Source organism: Melospiza melodia, chromosome Z (genome assembly GCF_035770615.1).
Source record: "Melospiza melodia melodia isolate bMelMel2 chromosome Z, bMelMel2.pri, whole genome shotgun sequence".
Lineage (NCBI taxonomy): Eukaryota > Metazoa > Chordata > Aves > Passeriformes > Passerellidae > Melospiza > Melospiza melodia.
The window spans coordinates 69,329,314-69,350,666 of NC_086226.1; the positions used below are offsets into that span (position 1 = coordinate 69,329,314).

Genomic DNA, 21,353 nt, shown 5'->3' on the forward strand with positions numbered 1-21,353 from the left:
ACTGTAACTGCTGCTGAGAAGAAATTACCTCTATCACAGCTGAAACCAGAATAGCATGATAGAAATATTGTGCTGAATGTCTGTACACAGTAGTAAAATTGAAGAGGAACTGCTGGATTGTTCCTTAATCTCTGCTGAATGCAGAGAAGCAATGAACTTAATTCATTTTGCATCTAATTATCAATTAAAGTCTAAAAATTGTTAAAGAAGATATGCAGAAAAAGCTATGCTTGCTTGTATGAAGCAATCTTAGGGACACTGCAAAGATGCATATGAAGTGAGAGACCACAGTTTTGGTGTACTGCTGCTTCATCCTCCAAAACACAATTAGTCTCCTGCAAGAGTGGAAGAGGCAAGAATAAGTTGCTGTGGTAGAAATGGAGAATGAAGCTAAGCACAAATACAGTGGTGCTGATTATTAGAAAAGACAGTTACATCTGGAAATGTACAAGGCAATTGTATTCAGGAAGATCTAAACCTGTGTGTGCAGTTTCACAGGCTAACAGCTGTGCTGCTCTTGCCCTTGTGCCTCATTTTGCTCTGTCCTTTTCCAAGCAAAATATTTGGGTTATGCAAATATGAAGCCAAAACACGGATCTGTTTTCCCTTGACGTCTACCTTCCTTGCAATCAAGATTAATTTCATGACCTGATAGTACAGTGGAAATCAATGCAATGGAGGTACAGTCCTGGCAGAGAACAGAGCTGTATCTTTCAGTGGCAATGGTGTTTTGTCTCTGTAGCACTTCTGGCTGGATATCAAGTGCCTGGAGAGGTCAGATATATCATACAACCTGCTGGAAATGAACCATTTTACTGAGTTCACTTTGGAGTTATGTCTTCTCTGGACATGTCACCCCTTTGAAAATAATCAGATGCAGACATAAATTCATAGAATGAAGCAAAAATTTGCTGGGCAGAAACACTGCAGTCACATTCCTGTGACAAAGGACGGAAAATCTCAGGTGTCTTTAGAAAGCTGCCAGCAGTGCAGTGACACCTCATTAGCAGAGGATACTACACATTTCTAGATTATTTTGGTAGTACTAAATTATGTCAGTTTTCTGGGCATAAATTTTCAGAGACTGCTGAGAGTTACAATAGTAGGCCTAGAATAGCCAGTGTAGGTTGAATCGACTTGAGAGAGAAATGTCTACATGAACAAGTATTGCTGATACTGGGTAGTGGTGAGATCATTATGGGGAAAAGGGTTGCAAAGTATTAGGATCTTGGAGAAGATTCAGTGTGTCTTTTCCATGACTGAGGCTGAGGCTCTGACTGAGGCACAAGCATGTGCATACCTGGTTGTCCCTACAGAATTATAGAATCATTAAAGTTGGAAAAGACCATTAAGACCATTGTTCTGCTGGACCTGAAATGAACTTTGCTTGAAACTTTGTAGAGGACACCTCCCCAAATGACCAAGAGTGACCACGAGAGACCCCAGAAGAAGCCCATGTTGCCATGATGACAAGTCATAAGGCTGTGCAAACTAAATGACTATGCATGAGGTAGGTGGTAACTAGGTATTGGATAGGCAGATTTATGTAAAATTTTGTGTATAAATTCTCTTTGTTCTCACTCCTTGGTGTACTTGATTTGTAGGAAAACTTCCACCTTGCACCCTCTGTACTACAAGCAATATCTCCTTTCTGGACCTTAACATTTGTCTGTGTTCCTAAAATGTCAGAGTCCCAAAAATTTGGCAATAACAGCACCCCAATGTTTTTCTTGTTGTGAGGGGCCCAGAACTGGGCACATGACATGAGGCATGGCCTCACCATTGCTGAGTACAGAGGGACAATCACTGCCCTGGTCCTGCTGGCCACATTACTGCTGATATGGACCAGGATTTATTGTCCTTCCTGGCCACCTGGGCACATGCTGGGCAATGTTCAGCTGCTCTTGATCAGCACTCCCACATCCTTTTCTGACAGGCAGCTTTTCAGCCACTCAGTTCCAGCCTGCAGCACTGCCTGGGGTGTTGTGACCCAAAGGCATCACTCAGCACTTGGTCTTGTGGAACCTCACACAATTGGCCTCAGTCCATCAATCCACGCTGTTCTGATCCCTCTGAAGAACCTTCCTGCCCTATAGGTCAACACTCCCATCCAACTTGTTGTCATCTGTGAACTTGCTGGCTGTGGACTTTATCCTCTCATCCATCTGGATAGGTGATGAAGACATAAAACAGGGCTGGCCCAAATACTGACCCCTGGAGAACACCACTAGTGACCAGCTGCCTGCTGCATTTAACTCCATTCACCACAACTTTCTGGTCCCAGCCATCCAGCCAGTTCTTACCCAGCAAAGAGTTCACTCATAAACACCATGAGCTGACAGTTTCTCCAGGAGAATGCTGTGGGAGATGGTGTCAAAGGCCTTGCTGAAGTCTAGGTAGACAACATGCACAGCCTTTCCCTCATTCTCTAGTGGTGACACCTTGCTACAGAAGGATATTTGGTTGGTCTGGCAGGACCTGTCTTCCAGAAACCCATTCTGGCTGGGCCTGACATCCTCATTGTCCTGTCTTATGTTCAGAACAACCATTTTAGGCTGTAAGCTTAATTCCAACAACTTTCAAACAAGCCAGCAAAATAACAGCTGTCAAATGCCTGCCAAAAGTGAGAGGACTTATTTATGTGAGAGGCCACTGCTGAAATGGTGGTGAACAGCTCTGGGTGGAGAGATGCAGCAACACTGGCAGCAGCTGCCAGGCAATTGGAACCTCACAGCTGCCTGTGGGCAGAAGACATGTTTAGAACTCCATCTCTGTCAGTGTTCAAGACTAAGTTTGGTAGGGCTCTGAGTAACCCGATGTAGTGGGTGGCATCCTTCCCCAAAGTAGCGGGGTTAGAACTAGACCATATTTAAAGTCCCTTCCGATCGAAACTATTCTATGACTCTGTGAATTCCCTTTCTCCTCTGCTTCTCCCTGTTTTTCCCCCACTTCTTTTCTGCCTTTCCCCTCCTTTTTTCCTTTTTCTCTCCTTTCCCCCGTTTTCCCTCTTTTTCGTCTTTTCTTTTTTTTCCTCTTATTCTACCTCCCTGTTTTTCCTCCCACTTCCCCCTCTTTTTTTTCTTCTCCACTCCTTCCCCCCGTCCCACTTTATTTTTTGTTTCCTTTTCTTCCCCTTCATTTTTTCGGCCGTGCTGTAACCAGCAGGTTTCCGGCCCCCAAAGCAGCCCCAGCCCGCACCGAAGGCCGCCGCAAGGCGCTGCAGGCGGCAGCGAGCAGCGGGGTCCGGCCGAGAGCCGGGGCGGTCCGCGGGGGCTGCGGGCGGAGCGGCCCCGGCCCCTCCCCGGGGCGGAGGGAGCCGAGCCGAGCCGAGCCGAGCCCGCCGGAATCGCGCTGCGTGCCCGCTGCATCCCCTCCGTGTTCCCCGCGGCTCCGGTATGTCGTCGGGCGGCAGCCTGAGCACCATGCAGCGGCTGGTGGAGCAGCTGAAGCTGGAGGCGGCCGTGGAGCGGATCAAGGTGAGCCGGGGCCGGGCTGGGGCGCGGGGTGCCGCGACCCCCGCGGCGGGCCGGGAGAGCGGAGCCGCTCCTGCCTTTCCCTCCGCACTGGTGGGCGCCGCCCGCCCGGGCAAGGGACGGGGCGAGGGGGGCGAGGTGTGCGCGGCGGGCTGCGAGCCCCGGCCGCACGGCAGTGATGGAGCCAGTGCCGTTCCCTGGTGGAAGGAGCCGTGATAAATAATACAGCAGCTCCTCGTTAGTTCTGCACCAGCAAACAGATAACCGAGAGTAGTTCCTCGCAGCCCGACTCTCCCCTGCTTCGGATCTGCAGGGGGAGGCGGTGCGGGGTGGTACCCGCTGGCACACTGGGGAAAGGCAGGCGATTTGCTACGCATGCATGAATCTTCTCCTGCTTGCACATTTCCAGACAAAGGCAGCACGATGAGGCGGTCCTGTCGTCTGCCAGCTCCTCAGGTTTGGTGACCTGACCGAGACAGCTCTTGGTTTCCAGCAGATGTGGGGGGTTCATCACCACGCACAAAATCCAGCATAGTCTATGAAGTGATGGAGGTCAAATTAATTGATATCCTGCACTTTTCTCGTCTCTCTGCTTGCATTCGCCATTTTTCTCTGGCCAGTCACAAAAGACTAGCTTCCTCAGTCTGATGGCAGTGCCAACACATTGAGCTGCAGGAACTTAGCTAATTGATTTAAAAATAATTCATAATAGTTGTTCCTACTACTCCTGACCTGGGCTGGTGGAAATTTGAAGTGCTTGTTGCGAGGTAAAACCACTCTGGCTTTTGGATATCATTCTAATCAATTTGGTTTTGTTACTACATTTTAGTAGCAAAACAGAATCAGCAGATGCTTGATTCACTAAAAAGTGCTGTGCTTATCACCACAGTAAGGTGTGGGAATATGTGAGAAACAACATGTTTCAGAGTAGAAATGTAGACTCTTGTGGAAAGAGGAGTATTGCCAAACACTGAAACGGTTTCCCACCAGTTATTGCTGGTGCCTGGATCTCTGTTCCTGCTCATTTTGAGTCATAAACTCAAAATACTCATATACTCCTCCCCACTATTTTTTTGTGGGTGGGAAGTGGCTATAAAATACATAGTTTGTAGTTTGCAGGTGTTACTTTGTGGCAATAACATATTCTGGAGCTGGACTTCTCAAGGCCACCTAATTTTTTTATGAGTTAGCTCTTGTAATCTGGGTAGGCTTGTCCTTGATGGACCTTAGACTCATCTTTCTTGCAGCACTGTGCACAGACCTCTTTCTATGTCTGCTGTTCTAGGAGCCTGTTCATGGCTTTGAAATGACACATGATGAAAATGTGTCATATAAATTGTATCATCTGAGTTTCTACACATACTGTACAAAAATAATGTGAAATATATTCAGCTGATAAAAACCACTTGGTACAGTTTTTGCAAGCACTGAAATGGGAGAAAACATTGTTTCAGCTACTTTGAATAGACAATGTGTTTCCAGACGGAAGCTGGTTATGAAAGGATTTAAAAAATACATTCTATACTGCCAAGTTCCAATGGTGATTTTGTTTACCCTGCTGGCTAAAAAAGCAGACAGGAACAATATTTTCAGAAAGAGGAAACTGAGTAGGAAGAAGTACCCATACACATCTTGCAAGTGGAGGCTGCTGAAGGGAGTGTGTTTGTCATGTGATGAAATACTGCAGAAATTTTCTGTGTGAGCAGGAGAAAAAGAAGAATGTTATGGGGCATAGGTAGGACTAAGAATAGGTTTGTATCTTTTGAGGATATACCAGGACATATGTAGCTCAGTCTGTGTTGAAGGGTTTGGCAGCAAAGTGCACGGAGATGTTGTAGGCACTGCTAACTCTCAAAGGAAAAGCTCCCCATGGCCCTGGCCTGGCCAGTGTTGGCTTTTGGGATCTCTGCCTGATGGCCCCGTGGGGCACAGTGGGGCACCACAAGGGGCAGGTGCTGTGGTTGAGGCAAGGGTGCTAATGCTGCAGGGGGTCCAAGGGGCTGGGCAGGGCAGGAGACCTCTGCAGCCTCCAGAAAGGGCTTTTCCTCAGGTAAGGAAGGAGTGACAAAGCCTGCTGACTTAGCAGAAATCCTTGCTGCAGACACTTCTCCCTGTACTCTGTTCAAGAGAACTTGGGAGGCTGAGGGGAAAAAAAAAACTTCTGATAACTCCCTGAAGTGGCATCAGCTCCTGGCTAAATTCAGGCAGTTACTAGGATGAGCATCCTGGAGGAGAGCCTGGGGAAGAATTGGAAGACAGGAGTGAACAGGAGAGCAGCAAAATAGCAAACAAAAGTGTGTGCTCGGCCAGACTTCCCATGTGTTTCCAGATGCTGTTAGATGGGATGGCCAAGAACCAAAATTCCACTGGTGCTCTGGGGTGGTTCCTTTAGACAGGAGGCTGGAAATGTGGATGGTCCTTCTGGTTATTGCTTTGGCAACACTGAAGAGTGGTATAGGAAGAAAAGTCAGTATTTCAGGAGTCCTGTAACAAAGGCAGAGGCAAGATCAGAGGGGAACTTACAGTTCCATCAATATATTTAGTATTTCCTTTTATAAAATATTTATCAGACAGCATGGGTTTTGTACAGTTCTCTGCAGCTGTTCCTGATGTGTGTCTGAGAAACTGGAAATTCCTCAACATTTTCCTTCAAAAATGTAGGCACATGACCGACTTGCCATCCGCGAGGAGAGCAAGGGAGTTCACTGCTGAGGTCATTTTGCCTTTGGGATCTTGGGTTTGTTCTGCAGCTCTAGACTCTCCTTCTAGGGGGCCAGAGTGTGGATTTGAAGTTCTGACTTCACTGCTAGGGGAAGACAACAATTTGGACTTCAAAAGCTTTTAATCCTCATCTTTTTGCTTTCACTCCTTGTTATACTCTGTGTTGTTTAGAACTTTGGAATGAAAATACTTTTAATAAATTATCAGAGGATATGAGTTCAAATATAAACCTCCAAACACCACAGAAGATTGTAAAATTGTCAGGGCTCTGAGCATTTTAATGGGGAGATATTGCATCACACTGGCACCTCAGTCCTCTACACTCTTCTGGCTTATCACTGGTGTAGCATTTCATGTGTGCTTCATGAGAGCTTTGTAAATTGTCCTTCTGTGCTGATTTACTTGATGTTCTAGAATCTGAGAGGTGACTTGGCTGCATTCCAGCTCTGTTTGACAATAGCTCTTCAAGAGGAAATGCTTAATAGATGCTTGTGAATGAATTAGTTTCCTCTCTGGATTTTTTTCCTTTTCAGGTCTCTCAGGCAGCTGCAGAACTCCAGCAGTATTGTATGCAAAATGCCTGCAAAGATGCCTTGCTTGTTGGGGTTCCTGCAGGGAGCAATCCCTTTCGTGAACCCCGATCCTGTGCTCTGCTCTGAAATCAGGTAATAAAGATGCTATGACAACCACTCTAATTTGAATCTCAAACCCTTGGAGAGACAAAGACACATGGTGATACTTCTTTAAGTATTGAGTTCTTGCTTGGGTGTTCATCATTTCTCTGCTGCCTCTGCAAATGGTTTTCTGGGTTTTTTAGGCGGTGCAGTGGAAGCATGTCTCTTTTCTACAGATCTTTCTAGAGGTGTTTTCTTTATGAGTTGTTTTTTTGTTGGGATAGTTGTGTTTCTGTGTTTGTGCAGCAATAAGGTAATTAGCAGCATCCAAAGTAATTAAAATTGTCTAAGACACACAGCTGTGTTTGACATAGGCGGACAGTAGACAGTCACCCAGCTTGGAGAAGTAAGACAAAGCTGTGGCAATTTTATATGTTCTGATGACTAGCTCACAGCCTAAGTAAGAATGATGTTAAAATACATTTCGGTCTTTAATGTTGTCATATTGCAGTTCATTTCACTGTGTCTGTCCTTAGGCTTTTCCTGTTTTTACTGTTGGTACAGCACCAAAACCAGTGGAAGCAGAGAGGAGCTGAGGCAATCTGTAGTCACATCCTTTGTAACCTTTTTCAGCACAGATCTAAAGGATGAGCTGCTCCCTGAACTCTGCATTGCCTGTACCCCTGTAACACCTGCAGAGTAGTTGGGTGGGTGGCTGTCCAACATTTGCAAACCTTTGGGATCCAGTTTCATGATTCCCAGTCTGGCCTTTCCCATTTGTCACAAAGGTTATCAGTGATTGCAGCAGGAGAAATTAAGGCCATGCATGCTAGCAGCCTTGGGCAGAACCACACCATAACTTGAAAAATCTACTTCTTTTGCTTGACACACAAATGTGGAAGTAGGATATTCAGAAGGGGTTACTCCTCCTTTAAAGAAAGAATAAAAATAGTTCCTGCTAAAGAGCTGAAAAATCTACAGAGAGAGGAAGAAACACTGAAGTCTGTTCTTTTGATGAGAGTGCTGTTAAAGAAAAAATGGATGTTTTCTCAAAGGGCAGAATTTAAGCTAAAACATAAAGTACTCATAAAATCTTCTCCTTGCTGCTGCCAACTGTTACTGAGCTTGGACTGGAGTTTTTGCCTCATCAATAGCAAGGCCTTGATTGTTGCTACATAGGTTTAACAAAACAGGATTGAACCTAAAGAAATGAAACAATTGAACGTGAGATGCTCTTCTGGAAAAATTTAGAGAGGGTGAAGCAAAAGGAGATTTTCTTATTTTGGGTGCTACCCAAATTAATTCTTCATGCAAATAAGATAAAATTCTTAATACCATTGCATATGTTCTTTTGTTATTTAAGCAGCCTTTCTACCTTTTGGTTTTCTGGGGGTCTGTGTGTGTGTCTACATGTTCTGAGTTCATCACATCATACAGATGCATTACAAAATATTTTCTCAGAAGAACTTGATGATTAATTTATAATACTTTTAAAAATGCATTGCTCAGCCCAAGATGTCATTTGGTACTTTTTGCTAGTAGATCAAATATTTAGTTTATTATTCTCATGTTATCTTAGGATCATAAGAAATTCAGAGCAAAGTAAAAAAGCCAGTTAAAATCTTTATGATATTGTGAAGATATCAACATTCAGCAAAGGAAAATCATTATTTGGTTTTTCTCAGTGCAAAGGAGCTTTTCTGTTACAATTTTTAAGAGAAATTACATCTATCAGCATAAGAAAATGGCATTTAATAAGCCTTTTTTTTTCTTCTTGTAGGGAAGGTCATTGGAGAATTGCCTTCAAGCATGACATGAATAACAACTGCCTTTCCTTCACAAGAAAAGTCTCTGTCTTTTATGTGGCTAAAACAACATCCTAGATATCTGTTTCTGTGTTCTTGTGAATCTGTATTCCACTATATTTTAGTAATGTTCTTGAAGTTTTTTAACTTCATAATCACCACCACTTTTACTACACTATGCTAACTATACAAATATTAAGAAGTTTACATTTTAGAAATGAAAAACATGTGAACTTTTAATCAAATTACTTACTCTCATCTTGATAAACAGTAACACCAGAATACTAGCAAAAACTACTCATGGGGACTTTTTTTTCCAAAATAAAACAACCTAAAAGTGAATAATTAAAGTATAAAGCTAAATGCTGTTGGAGCTGAAGTAACGTCCTCAGAGGACATTTTGCTTCCATTAGCAAGACCTGGAACCAACTTTAGGTTTTTTTCAAGTGCATCTCAATGCATAATGACACATTTTAGTAACTGCTGAACACAATATGTAACAGAGGCCTGATTCCTAAATCATGTTTCTTGCAATACTTCTTATCTGTAAGCCTTCTTCTACTTTGTAACAGTACTGCTGCAGTGGAATTTTGTTGACGTATTTAAAATTACCAAACAGACACTAAGAATCTCTGAACACCCAAAGATAACTGCATGCATTGTTGTCACGGTTTGCAATACACAGAATATACTAAAATGTACTTGGTCATTTGCCTTCACTTTTTTGATAGAGCACTTTTACAAGAACAACTTTTTAAATAGGTTTTTAATTTTGTGTACTTCCTATTGTTTGTATTAATATTTTAGAAGTTTGGAAATAAAATTCCTATCCCTCTTGGCTTTGAACTCATTGTGTAATTGTAACAAAGAGCAGCTACTGTAAAGAAAAGGATACGTGGATTTTGCAGTGGGAGTGAAGGCCTCAAGCTCTTTGCTTTTTTGGGAAGAGATGGTTGCTGTTGGATTTTTAGAAACTGTATCTTATTAGCAGAAAAATCCCATTCATATCTGTTTACCACAGTTGTAAATACTAACAATGTTATAAGGCTCACATGTTTTGAAGCTGTAAGGAAGAACTCTGCAATCCAAGTACTTAATGCTCATGAATGTTAACTGAAATGGGGCAACAGTGACCTCCAGGTGGTTTGTCAAATATTTTCCTGTTGCTGTCCTGCAGAAAGACATCAGCATGAGAGCTGTAATACTGCCAGTATGTGTTGTGCCTTTAAAAACAGAGAACATCCTTCAGAGCTTCTCTTCACTCTGACTTCCTTTCACTGCAGGCTATTTAAGTATGGCAGTTTTTCTGTTAGTACTGGACACAGGTACAGAAGTCTAGAGAAAACCAAGATACTGTTGCACAGATGCCATCAGAGGCTTGGTTTGAGACCAAAATATCAAAGATACTGATGAGTCAAAAGCCTTTAGACAGCCAGTATTTGGCTGCTGCCTGCTTCCTCCTAGGCAAGCCCTTCATATTTCTTTTCCCTCTTGCAATAAAACCTCCCCTCATCTCCACACCTGTTTCTCTCCCCAGAATCTCTGCTGCATATGCTTTCAGGCTTGGCAATGCCACTTGGAGCTTGGGTTTTGAAGTGGCTGCTGAGCTGGCACAAGGAGTGGCCAAATCACAGTGTGCAGCAGAGAGCCACCACTGCAGACAGCCAGTCAGCCATGGCTGTCTTGGCTGTCCTGCCCAACTCCACCTGGTCTCTTGCAGCTGGAGCAACTGCTGGCAGGCAGCTGTGTGCAGCATCTTAGCTTCCTTCACCAAAGACTATGCAAGAAGGATATCTGCTGTGCAGATACCATCTGATGGCAGCAGGTCTTACAGGACACCCAGGGTTAAGAAGATTGAGTGAATGTCCACATTTGTATGCTCAGTGCCTCACGGGAGCCAGAAAAGCCCCACTTTTCTCACTGTCATCTCTCCCAGCTGATCAGCTCTTCTCCATCTACAGCTGCCTCCTGCCTGGTCACTAAAATGTTTATAAACTTGTTCCAGGAATGGAGTGTCCCTACCTGTAAGACTGGAGATTGGATTTTTGTACTGTGCCTTTTTGTCTAAGAATTAGTTGCTTCCTAATTCACAGTAATAGGTAATTTAGCAGGGTGGGGGTGGGGTAGAGGGGAGGAGGGAGTGGGGAAGTGCATCATTGTAGTTCAGCAGTAATTCTATTCCACATCAAACAGACAAAAGGAGAGGGAAGAATGTCATAATTTATAAAACTGTCAATGTGTCCATATTTTTGAGAGACTTGAGATTTTTCATAAACAAAACCAGTAAAAACCAATAGTCATTGCAAGCCCTTTCCCTTATTTTCCAGTACATTACCAGTAATTTAACTGTACGCTGACATTTTTTCTACCTAATGGAAACTTAACACAGACAGCATTTGAATTTTTTAATTTAATATACACAATATATCTTTGTTTTCAAAGTTATCTACAGATAATCTATGCTGTGCTTTCACAACTGTTCATGTGGAAGTTCTGGTGTCAGCCTTTGCCTTTGGAAGAGGAGAACATAAATACACAGCTTGGCACTGGCAGATATAATTTTCTCAAACTGTGGTCATCTGTGACTGAGGCTTTGTAGAGCTATACTTCAAAAAAAAAAAAAAACAACAGATTCCTGTTTTTTTGGGAGGTACTTCTGAACAACATAAACCATGATGCAAAAGAAGGAAAATGGTTAGGTCAGGTTACCACAAAAATGGACCATGGATAGTAAGCAAATTGCAACTTATATTTCAGTCTTTCTCTTATTCTAGGAAACAGTGGCTTGTTGCAATTTTACTAGAAATCTTTTTATGTTACCACCTGTGAAAGGTATTTTCTCAAATCCCGCAAACTATGAATGTACAAATAATTCAGGAATATTACTGTGAACTAACATTGCAGTTAGTGCAGACATAGCTTATAAGAATTCAGTCAAAAAGCAGCACTCTGTTTTCTTCGAGAGACCAAATCTTTCTTCCCTAAGTGCTGGCTTCATTTACTGAAAAAGTGAGTATGTGCTTAATGAAGGCTTTATGTCAAGTAAGTACTTAAGTGCAAACATAAACCTTAAACTTGGTTGGTTTTCTTTTATTACCTTACCCCCTCACCCCCCCCATCATTTCTGTTACTGCATCAAACTTAAGAAGATTGGTGAGTTTGAAACCTGAATCATCTCAGCTGAACACCACTGAACAGAGAAAAGACATTCTGGAGCTGGCTGGCATGCTGGTGCAAACCATTTATGCATTCCTGTGGCAGACTGGAGTTACTGTCTACCATTGCTCCCACACATATTTCCAGTTTTGTTGCCAGATCTTCTGATGGAAAGTGGGTACTATTCTATCATGTTCTTTAGATTACAACTGAGATAGATTTTTTTTTTTTTTGAAAATTCAATCTTTCACTCCTTGTAGTTGTACCCTATATCTGGATCTGCCTCCCAGATACCTTTCATCCCCCCACTTGCAAATGCCCTGCAGAAGGCTGGAAAGCATGGATGCCAACGAATGGCCTCCAGCAGGTTATGCAAAGGGTGAGGGTCACAGCTTAGTCCCCTGAATTAAATCTATGAGAATGCTAAATTTCAAGACAGTCTTATTAGCATGTTGTCCATAAAACAAAGAGCTTTTTCCTAGACTGATTATGATTAAAAGGAGGTCAGGAACTTATTGTTCCTGAAGGACCTGTCAGAAGAACAGAAGTGGAACAGAGCCCAAGGGACAGATGCAAAATGTCACAGCTGTAATTGCAAGAAATCTCTAAGACTCTGAGAAGCCTTGAGATGCCTTGAGATTCTGGCAGATCTAGCCCATCTTTACATTGGAAAAGCAGCAGACTCAGGCAGCAAACACAGGTGCCTCACCCAGAGTGACCCTCGTGTTTCTGTTTCTTTTTCCTTTTTTTTTTTTTTTAATATAAAGAGTGATAAAGTAGCTGTATATCACCCATGACAGCAGAGAAGCCATAATTATCCAGCTTCAAGAAACTAGTTTGTTTAGCAACATTTTAAAAACATACAGAAAAATCCTGAGCTAGTAAGTATTTCCAAATCCTAATTTCTTTCTAAAAACTAATAACAATAATTCATTTATTTCCCTTTAAAGAACGGAAAAAGAAAGAAGTATGTAATATGCAAATCTTCATTTTGTTCAAAAGAATTTAAGACGTGTTTGTCCATCTCTTCTTCCAGGGACTCTTTCATATGTCAATCTCCTTTTTTTGAACTCCTGCAGTTCTGGAAATCCTGAATCTGTAAAAGAAGTGGAAAAAAGAAAAGCCATGATAGTACAGCATATATGCAGACTTAACTGTGTGCTTCTCAGAAGCAGGAGCAGACTTTGGCTTTAACTAGTGTACTCCCTAAGAAAAGTATCAGCTGTCATAAAATAAAATGTGTACAGATTAGTATTTGCTACTTCTTACTTCTACTGACCTGTTTTATGCATATCGTTCTGCAATAGGAATATGGGACCTCATACAAAAATAAATAAATCAACCTATACTTAACCACAATTCAAAAATATTTGTTTATTTCTATTTCATTAATACTACACCTAAATTATTCTACAATTATTGAAATTTAGTTCTTTTTAACCAGGCAGTCATGTTTCTAAGTTGTTTTAAAAAGCTGCTTACATTCTTAAGATTCAAGTGCCTTTACAATAATGCATTTGAGAAATCGCTTATTCAAAACAAGTTACTCTAAGGAAGTGAGGAAATTATATTTAGCCTTTATAAAAGGTATAGTCAGAAAATGCTAAAACCGACCTAAGGATTTGATCTGTTCCAGTGGAAATACTGGCTTGGCATGGCGTCATGAATTATCTGTGGTTTAATGAGAGTTTTATCTGACATCAGAAGAAATCCTTGGGGTTTGTTCCCAGTGTGTCTTTCTAACTTGACTCTCTACATATTTTCCCCTGGTTAGTGAATTATAAAGTAGAACAAGCCTGTTCTTCCAAAATCTAAACCAAAAATCACTTTCCTTGTTTTGTTTTGATTCACATTCAAGCATACTTTTGTCCTACTAGTCAAGAATAATAGAGAAAGCTTATCATTTGGAGATGACAGTATTTTCAGAACACTGTAAAATTGGTACCAGGAGAATCTGCCCTGATTTCTACTGAAATATATTGTAGAATTTTATGCTCTCAGTGCCAGTTACAGGTTACTGGAACATTTGTTTTCTACTCAGCAATACTGCAGGTCAGAATTTTAATTGCAGAGAAGCAAAAGGTCTGTTCAGAGTTTCTGTATGAACATTTAAATTTACACAGGCTGAAAATTAAGAGAAGTTTACTATGTCCAATTAACTTTTTCTCTCTTTATCTCCATAATTAGCCTAAGCAGTCAGTGAAAGAGTGATTTAAATTAGTTACTTAGGTTTTCACGAATGAGTGTGATCTGATTAGTGAAAGCATTTTAATGCTGTGCTGACCTTGTACCACCAAGATATTTAATGACAGCTGCTAACAGACAAATCATAAATTAAGTAATCTGTAGTAGGTGTTAGGCACTTTTTAAAACAGATTTAATCTTGGATTTTTTTTTAAATGTGGCGTCTTACTAGCAGGGGAATAGAAGAATTAAAAAAAAAATACTACAATAAATGATCCAGCAATATGTTGTCTGACAGGGACTGTCTTAGTTGCAAGACTCCATGGATACATATTATGGTTTATTAAAAAATGTTTCAAGCTTACTATATTTGATGGAGTAAACCAGGGATAAGAAAAGTACAAAAAAAGAGAAGCCTAATATTTTGTATAAGGACTGAACATACTTTCAGGGTAAACAAAGTTTTGAAGTACACATCATACCATCTTTTTGAAAATATAAGCTTTGGAATGATTTCAAGTGGATAGTTTAACCCTGGAGATACTAGCTAAAAATATTCCAAGAATAAGGAAGTTTATGAAACAAACTTAAAAGATTTTCAGAGTGTCATTTTTACTCCATTAGTGCCAACAGCAAAATATAGCCATTACTAGAATCTGAATTTCACTCTCAGGATTTGCTGAATCTCCTTTTGGTCCTATGGAGAAAATATAATTTTTTGTCTAAATCTATGTTTACAAAATAATATTTCCCATAACATTAAAATTAATTCTGGCATGTTCATTATCTATATTTTAGGCACTGTCAGAAAGAGAAAAGAAGCTGAATCTTATACTATTGAAGAGCTACGCTTTTCAATATTTACCAGGGAAAAATAATGGCAGTAACACTATTCTAGTTCATTTGGTTTGGCTTTTTTTTTTTTAATACCCCAAGACATCTTTATGCTCAAAACAAAACATGTATCACAGAAGAGATATATATGCAAGTACATATTAGCAAAGGGAACATGCAACATTGTTGGGCTGAATTTGATTAAAGAACTATTTAAATAAAAGATAAAGTACAGTCTTACAACTTTGCAGTTGAGTAACAAAAAGAATTTCAGCAAAATCTTCAACTTACTTTGGACCTACCTGTTTTAACTTTTTCCTTTGTCCATAAGAATGGAGGCCTTTTTTTCCTCTTTCCTTGAGGTGTTTCACCTATTTGGCTAAAATTCAGATTTTGAAGCTCATCCGTATCATCAAAGAAATCAGACAGAAAACCATCGTGAGCAAATGAATTATGTGGGCCTGTGGATGAAGAATCATTCCACAGGGACTGGTTGATCTGAATTTCTGGGCTTTTAAATGTTGAGTCTCTAAATTCATCTAGAAAACTCTCAGAGCTCTCCTGAGGTGCACAGTCACTGAAAGCTGCAAAGAAATCCTGTTTTTCAGAGTCTTTGGAAGAATGATCAGAGCTATTATGCATTCTGAAAGGCTGTCTTTGAACATGGAGAGAATTTTTAACTTCTGGATGAGCAAAATCTTCATTGTCCTTTGATACAGCAAAGAAATCCAGCTTTCTCCTTGTAATTACATCCGACGAGCATGCTTTCTTTTGCATACAACTTGGAAGATCAGACTTTAAAAAACCCTTATGATGATTCAGTGGAGGATTTAGGGCTTCAGCATTCATATGAGATGGTTCTGGTAGAGAACAATTTGAACCATTTTATATGGAGAATGAAAGATTAGCTTATTTTCTACATTTTACAGAAAACCAAGATGTAATTGAGAATTGTGATTGCTGTCTGTCTCATCAGAATAACTGACCTTACCATGATTAGAAAATAAAAATTCTAATACATTCAAATTTTTCACTTGGTTTCAAAGGAGACACATTTTACTAGTAATTCAAGATATTACCTGTGCTGTTTTGTGCCTTATCAAGCAGCTCTAAAATCTGACAATTTTGTTTATTATCAAGATACAATGTGTTGACTTTATTCTGGTTTCCTGGGTGTGATGCACCTTTCACTGTTTTTTCTAGAGCAGCAGCATTTAGGCTGTATGAAGATATCATGTCACTGAAATGCTGAAATGATGAAGAAAGTATTTGTTAGGAATGTTGATGATACATCACTACTTGGTCTACATTTCCTAGTACAAAAAGTTAAATCAGTTGTTAAGATTCTGAGATGTATAAATTTTTGTTTACTGGAACCAAAAAAAAGACTTACCAAAGCAGGAGAGGCATGTACAGTACACAATGTACCTGTCTTACATCTATAAACAGATTAAGTAATAGTCTCTGTCTCAAAACATAGGAGAAGCAATATCTTAATAATACAATTTATTCTCCTTCATTACTCCAAGACTGTAGGAAGCAGTCTGCAATTGACACCTATCATGCATCACAGAGGAATTTAACTGAGCTTTTTCTGCCAATAAAGATAGCTTTACACATTTACAGTTATAACAATAGTATGCAAAATTTCACATCCAGGGCTCAAATACCTGTTCACTTGCTCCTTCACCTTAATGGAATGCTTCACCTTAAATGAATGGTGTCCTCAGCCATTTTCTTGAATGATAAAATATGTGTATTTTTCATTGAATTAGATGACTATATTCAGGATACAATTTTCCCAGACTTGACCCAAAAGTAGGAACCGTATGAGCACACAATTCTTCATCTCTACGGCTGTGTCACTTAGTGCTATGAGGAAGGGAGGCAGGCAGGAAGGAAGGAAGGAAGGAGGGACGGAAGCCCTGGAAATACTTAACTGGAAAACATCTTTTACATTAGAAATACACAATACTCAATATTGTGAAGCTTGAGGAGGAAGTTGATCTAATGAGTATTTTTCCAGTTAAGGAAATGCTCTCATTATTTTCCCACAAACAAAATCTGCTGAGAATCAGCAGACTCAACATTTGGGATATGAATGATATGCTAAAACCTGTAATTAATTTTTAAATGACACCAGCAAATGCACATTTAGCATAAGATAAAAAGAAAAAACAACAAAACAACCACATATTACAACAGAGCAAAAAATGATATAGTACATAAAATAATTTTCACCAACCTTTAAAACTTTTTTTGGAGCCTGTGGCAGTAGTTCCTGGAGTTGATCAAAGCTTGCAAGAAATAATCTGTTCAGTGATGATCCCTTCTTTAACATAAACTGGGCAACCAAAGGATTGATACATGGAAAAGTAAGCAGGCATTTCTCTGGCTGGAAATGGAAATTATTTTGTTAGACTGAGATCTGACAAATTTTTTATCCTTTTTTTCCTGTTCTCCAAAGTCACATCTTGTGGAATAAGTCCTAGAGTATATAATAGAAAGACAGCTTTCAAACAGTGCACTTTTATAGTCCAATAAAAACTAATGTTTTTTTAGTATCATTTCTGAAAAAGAATAAGTTCTGCATAACTATTTGACAAAAAGCAAGTCTAAAGATGTTTACTTTCTAAACCTTAAAACCAGTGAATAACTTAAACTTGATTTTAAAATGCATGGCCAGATTTACTAATGCTCCATTTTAAAATGAATTACCTAGATCAACATAAACCGACAAAACTGGTTCTGTTTTACAAAAGTTGTATTTGCTAATGTCAATGAAACAGGTGGCAAAAGCAGGAGTTGTCAAGGGGAGGATGAATGTCACAAACAGGGCAGCATGTTGAGAGTAGCTTGTTTTCAGTGTCAGCTTCCTGTTCCTGACTTTCATAAAACACTGCCAAGATCAAATATGTTTAACAGACACAATACATTGACTCCTCTACATTCTTTACCAGTATCCTTAATCTCTAAATTGGAAAACTTACAATCAAATCTTGAAAGGCCATGCCAATACTTGCTTTATTCCTCTGAATTTTGCAAAGCCGAAAACAATCACAGCTTTACAAGAGTTCAAAGCTGTCACATAAAATGAACAAATCTATACATTTAATTTGAGAAACTTACTAGACAAGTTAAAGGATATAATATATTTGATGGGGATTGATGGGCCTGTTCCAGCATTTACTGGAATATGAGTTAAACAAGTAACTGCAGTAGTTAAACAAGATTTTTCCATCTGTTACTGAAGCAAGTCAGCAAGCAATGCTACTGACTTAAGTAATGGATGAGCACTGCTGAATTTGGCTTCCTGCCCAAGTGAGCCACTGTATGTTTTTCTTTTATAATTTGGGTAGTTTTTTAAACCTACTGCCTAGAACTATAGAACTGTACAAATTGGCAAGTAGATGTGGTGGATAAACCTCCCTACAGGTTAATTGTGAAGGCACAGGGAAAGTCCAAGTTGCATCTAATTGTATTGACAAAGATGATGAAAATATTACACACACACACACACACACACACACACACATATATACATATATATATATATGTATGTATACACATGTATTTGCATATATACTAGAAATATGCATATATATATATCTGCATATATATATATATATACATACAAATATAATAATGCTTATTTAATAATATATTTTAAGAGAACTACAATAAAAAACCCTAAATCCTTATGAATCTTAGAAACAGGAAGAAAACTGTCAATTCATAGGAAGATAAGCAAACCTCAGATGGTAAGACAGAAAGCCAGGATTTGTCCAGCCACTCATGAGGGCTGATATTAGATGCTATCAAAACGTTGTCAGCAATCTGACGAATTACCAGTGCTGTCTCTTCAATCCCTGGCGTAAGAACTACCTAAAAGTGATACATAATACTCTTGGTTAAAACTTACTCTAAGGAGTGTATTAATTTGCTCCAGACATTGACATGTCAACTAAAGGTTACCCTGAACACAAGAGTCAGTACTGCTGAGTAATTAAACCTGATCAAATCTGATCCATGCTTATCATGCAGAAAAACTCCAACCTTTGACCGGGCTGCAAATCACACTCCTTATTTATGAAGATCCTATGTAGGTGAAAATAACTTATTTATCCTAAAGGTCTTTAATATGTGATCAAGTTTCTGATAACATGAGCTCCTAATAAAACAGGCAATTGTGAGATGCCTACTACAGTTTAAGATCATGTGTAACACTTTGAAGCTATAATTTCCATAAAAGCTACACTGGTAAGTACATGAAATGAAAAAGCTTTGTCCTCTATTCATCCTCATAACTTTCATTTAATCTGGTAAATTTTATACAAAGTTTAATATGCAAATAATATTGACTCCATAAAGATCTGCACTCAATATTGGCTGCAAATAAATGGAAAAAAGTGCCTAAAAAGATATCACTTCGTTCAAAAATATAAGTTACCCACAATTTGGTAAGCTGAATGAAATTTATGCCCCATTTTTTTAATGCTGAATATTCTGGATACTAAAACAGATTTTCTAGATTTCCTGATTTTTAAAGAAAGAAGTTAACCTATCTTGTCACATTAAAAAAGCACAGTAGCTGACAGCAAATAATTTATTTTTTTCTTCTGTTACATCAGCAACAAAATATTGATCTGAAACTTCAAATTAAGACATAAGCAAAATTAATGTATATTCTAATAATTTATTAAAGGTGTGATTCCATTTTATGACTCCTAGTTAAGAAAATATTTCATCTGCTATTTGATTCTGATTCAACTTGTATTGCAGTCAACACAGCCTTTTCACTGACTTTAGCAGCACTGAATTAAGACCTTCTCCTGTTTAAGTAATTCTGAGCTATTTTATGTTTTTGATGTAGAAGGCATACTTTTAGCTTTTTAGAAATAGCCTATCATGAAGATTGATACAGAAAAAAGTTACCTTCACTTCAAAGTCTTCTGACTTCTGTGTAAGTTCAATTAGAGTGGCATAAATTAAGACAAGGTTAAGCAGAGTATTTCCCTTGAGACTGTACCTGTAAAACAGTTTCACTGGATCATTAATATTTAATATGCACGTGTAATAATCTCAAACCATTTGTTCCATGTCTTCATAAATATCTGTTTCATTTTCTGGAATTCAGAATACTGACACAGTTGAAGCACTAATATCTGTGGAAAGAAAACTAGAATATATTCTATGGACTGACTGCTGAAGGACTGTAAGGAAAGAAAACAGTAGTCTACAGAAGAGCAAGTCTGGTCTGAAGCAAAAGGTATGGATCAAGGTCAGTCACTGGAGACACTGGAGGAAAAACAGAGAAGAAATTACCACTTGCTTACAGAAAAAAATCTCAAGAGGTAATAAATTAATGTTTATGAACGATGTCAATAGAAGTTGTGCTTCCACTGCAAAAGGAGAACTACTGATGCGCTGGAAGAACACTTAAAGAATATTTCAAGTTGCAAATAATATACAATGCAAATTATATACAATGGTATTAACACAATAATTCATAACCATGCATTTGTATGGGTTCATTTACTTCAAACAGATGTAAGAATAATTCCAGTATTTCATATCTTTGGAGTTGTGAAATTTCCGGACCTGTTGATTTCAAATATACCTCATGTTAATATTGGCTGCCTCAAACTCTCTTATTTTATAACGACCATTTCTTTATCATTGGTGTAAGATTAAAAATAGTCTCACAAATAAAAAACTTTTCTGAGCTTTTGGTGGTCTCCAGTGATCACTATTACTTTTACAATTCCACTAAGTTTTTCAGTAGGAGCATGACAACATTTTAACTAAGTGAAAAATCCAAAGCACACTAGAAATATGAGCTTACAATATTTGTATTGTTCTAAGAGAAATGTATTCCTACAGAGAAGTTCAAAGATAAATGAGTATCAACTTGTTTTAATAAGCAGTTTTCTTTAGTGACAAGTTTGTTACAAAAGAATTTAGTAACTTACTCTAAACTCAGTCTTTCTTTGGAATAGAAAATAATCCAACAGCACATATATTGGAGTGATAATGCCATCAGCCTTGATATTACAGTGTCACAGGAGTCCTCATAATTTAGTTCTTCGACACTCTACCATGGAATTTAAATAAAGAGTAAAAACTAAATAAATACATTACCATGGCTGCCCCAAGCTTTTAATGAGAATCAATATAATATGCAGAAACTTGATCAAACATAAATACAGCTAAATAATGTAAGCATTAAGGACACATATGAGAGTTGGGAGAACTAGTTTGTATTCCCAACTTTTATTTTCTTTGAACTTCAAAAGGCTGATTCAAGCTTTATGCCTTTTCTTCCTTCCTTCCTCTAAAAAGAAACAGTGATAATACCTTTTTAGGCTGTTCTCAATATTTTTGTGAACTTTATTAATGCAAAATATTGTTATAAACTTCTGAAGTACTTACTTGGCCTATACAAGTCATATCATAGCTACACGAACTATATAAAGTACATCACTAATTGCAGCAGCTAGTAAGAATGTCTTTGCTGTACTTGTAATACTAATTGATTATTTTATTATGTATCTATCTTTCAGAAG

At 38.9% G+C, this 21,353-nt stretch overlaps 2 protein-coding genes across 2 annotated transcripts in view; one reads left to right on the forward strand and one right to left on the reverse strand.

Moving 5' to 3' along the window:
* The first annotated feature begins 3,314 nt into the window (after positions 1-3,314).
* Positions 3,315-9,459, forward strand: GNG10 (G protein subunit gamma 10). The gene is made up of 3 exons (XM_063179670.1): positions 3,315-3,476; positions 6,728-6,859; positions 8,589-9,459. The coding sequence occupies exons 1-2, from the start codon at positions 3,396-3,398 to the stop codon at positions 6,851-6,853; spliced, it is 207 nt and encodes a 68-aa protein (XP_063035740.1). The 5' UTR covers positions 3,315-3,395; the 3' UTR covers positions 6,854-6,859; positions 8,589-9,459.
* Positions 9,460-12,186: 2,727 nt separating this feature from the next.
* SHOC1 (shortage in chiasmata 1) overlaps positions 12,187-21,353 on the reverse strand; it is a 44,008-nt gene continuing 34,841 nt past the window's right edge. The window contains exons 22-28 of the mRNA XM_063179900.1: positions 20,760-20,881; positions 19,723-19,816; positions 18,541-18,672; positions 17,033-17,182; positions 15,895-16,035; positions 15,090-15,654; positions 12,187-12,865 (exon numbers count right to left, since the gene is read on the reverse strand). Of these exons, the coding sequence (XP_063035970.1) occupies positions 12,765-12,865; positions 15,090-15,654; positions 15,895-16,035; positions 17,033-17,182; positions 18,541-18,672; positions 19,723-19,816; positions 20,760-20,881 (1,305 nt within the window). The 3' untranslated portion in view covers positions 12,187-12,764. The remainder of the gene's footprint in view (positions 12,866-15,089; positions 15,655-15,894; positions 16,036-17,032; positions 17,183-18,540; positions 18,673-19,722; positions 19,817-20,759; positions 20,882-21,353) is intronic.

Bases quoted from the DNA above. Each gene is read 5' to 3' on its own strand.
- GNG10 (XM_063179670.1), top strand. From the start codon at position 3,396: ATGTCGTCGGGCGGCAGCCTGAGCACCATGCAGCGGCTGGTGGAGCAG. The intron at 3,477-6,727 runs GTGAGCCGGGGC...TTTCCTTTTCAG, and splicing joins CGGCCGTGGAGCGGATCAAG to GTCTCTCAGGCAGCTGCAGA.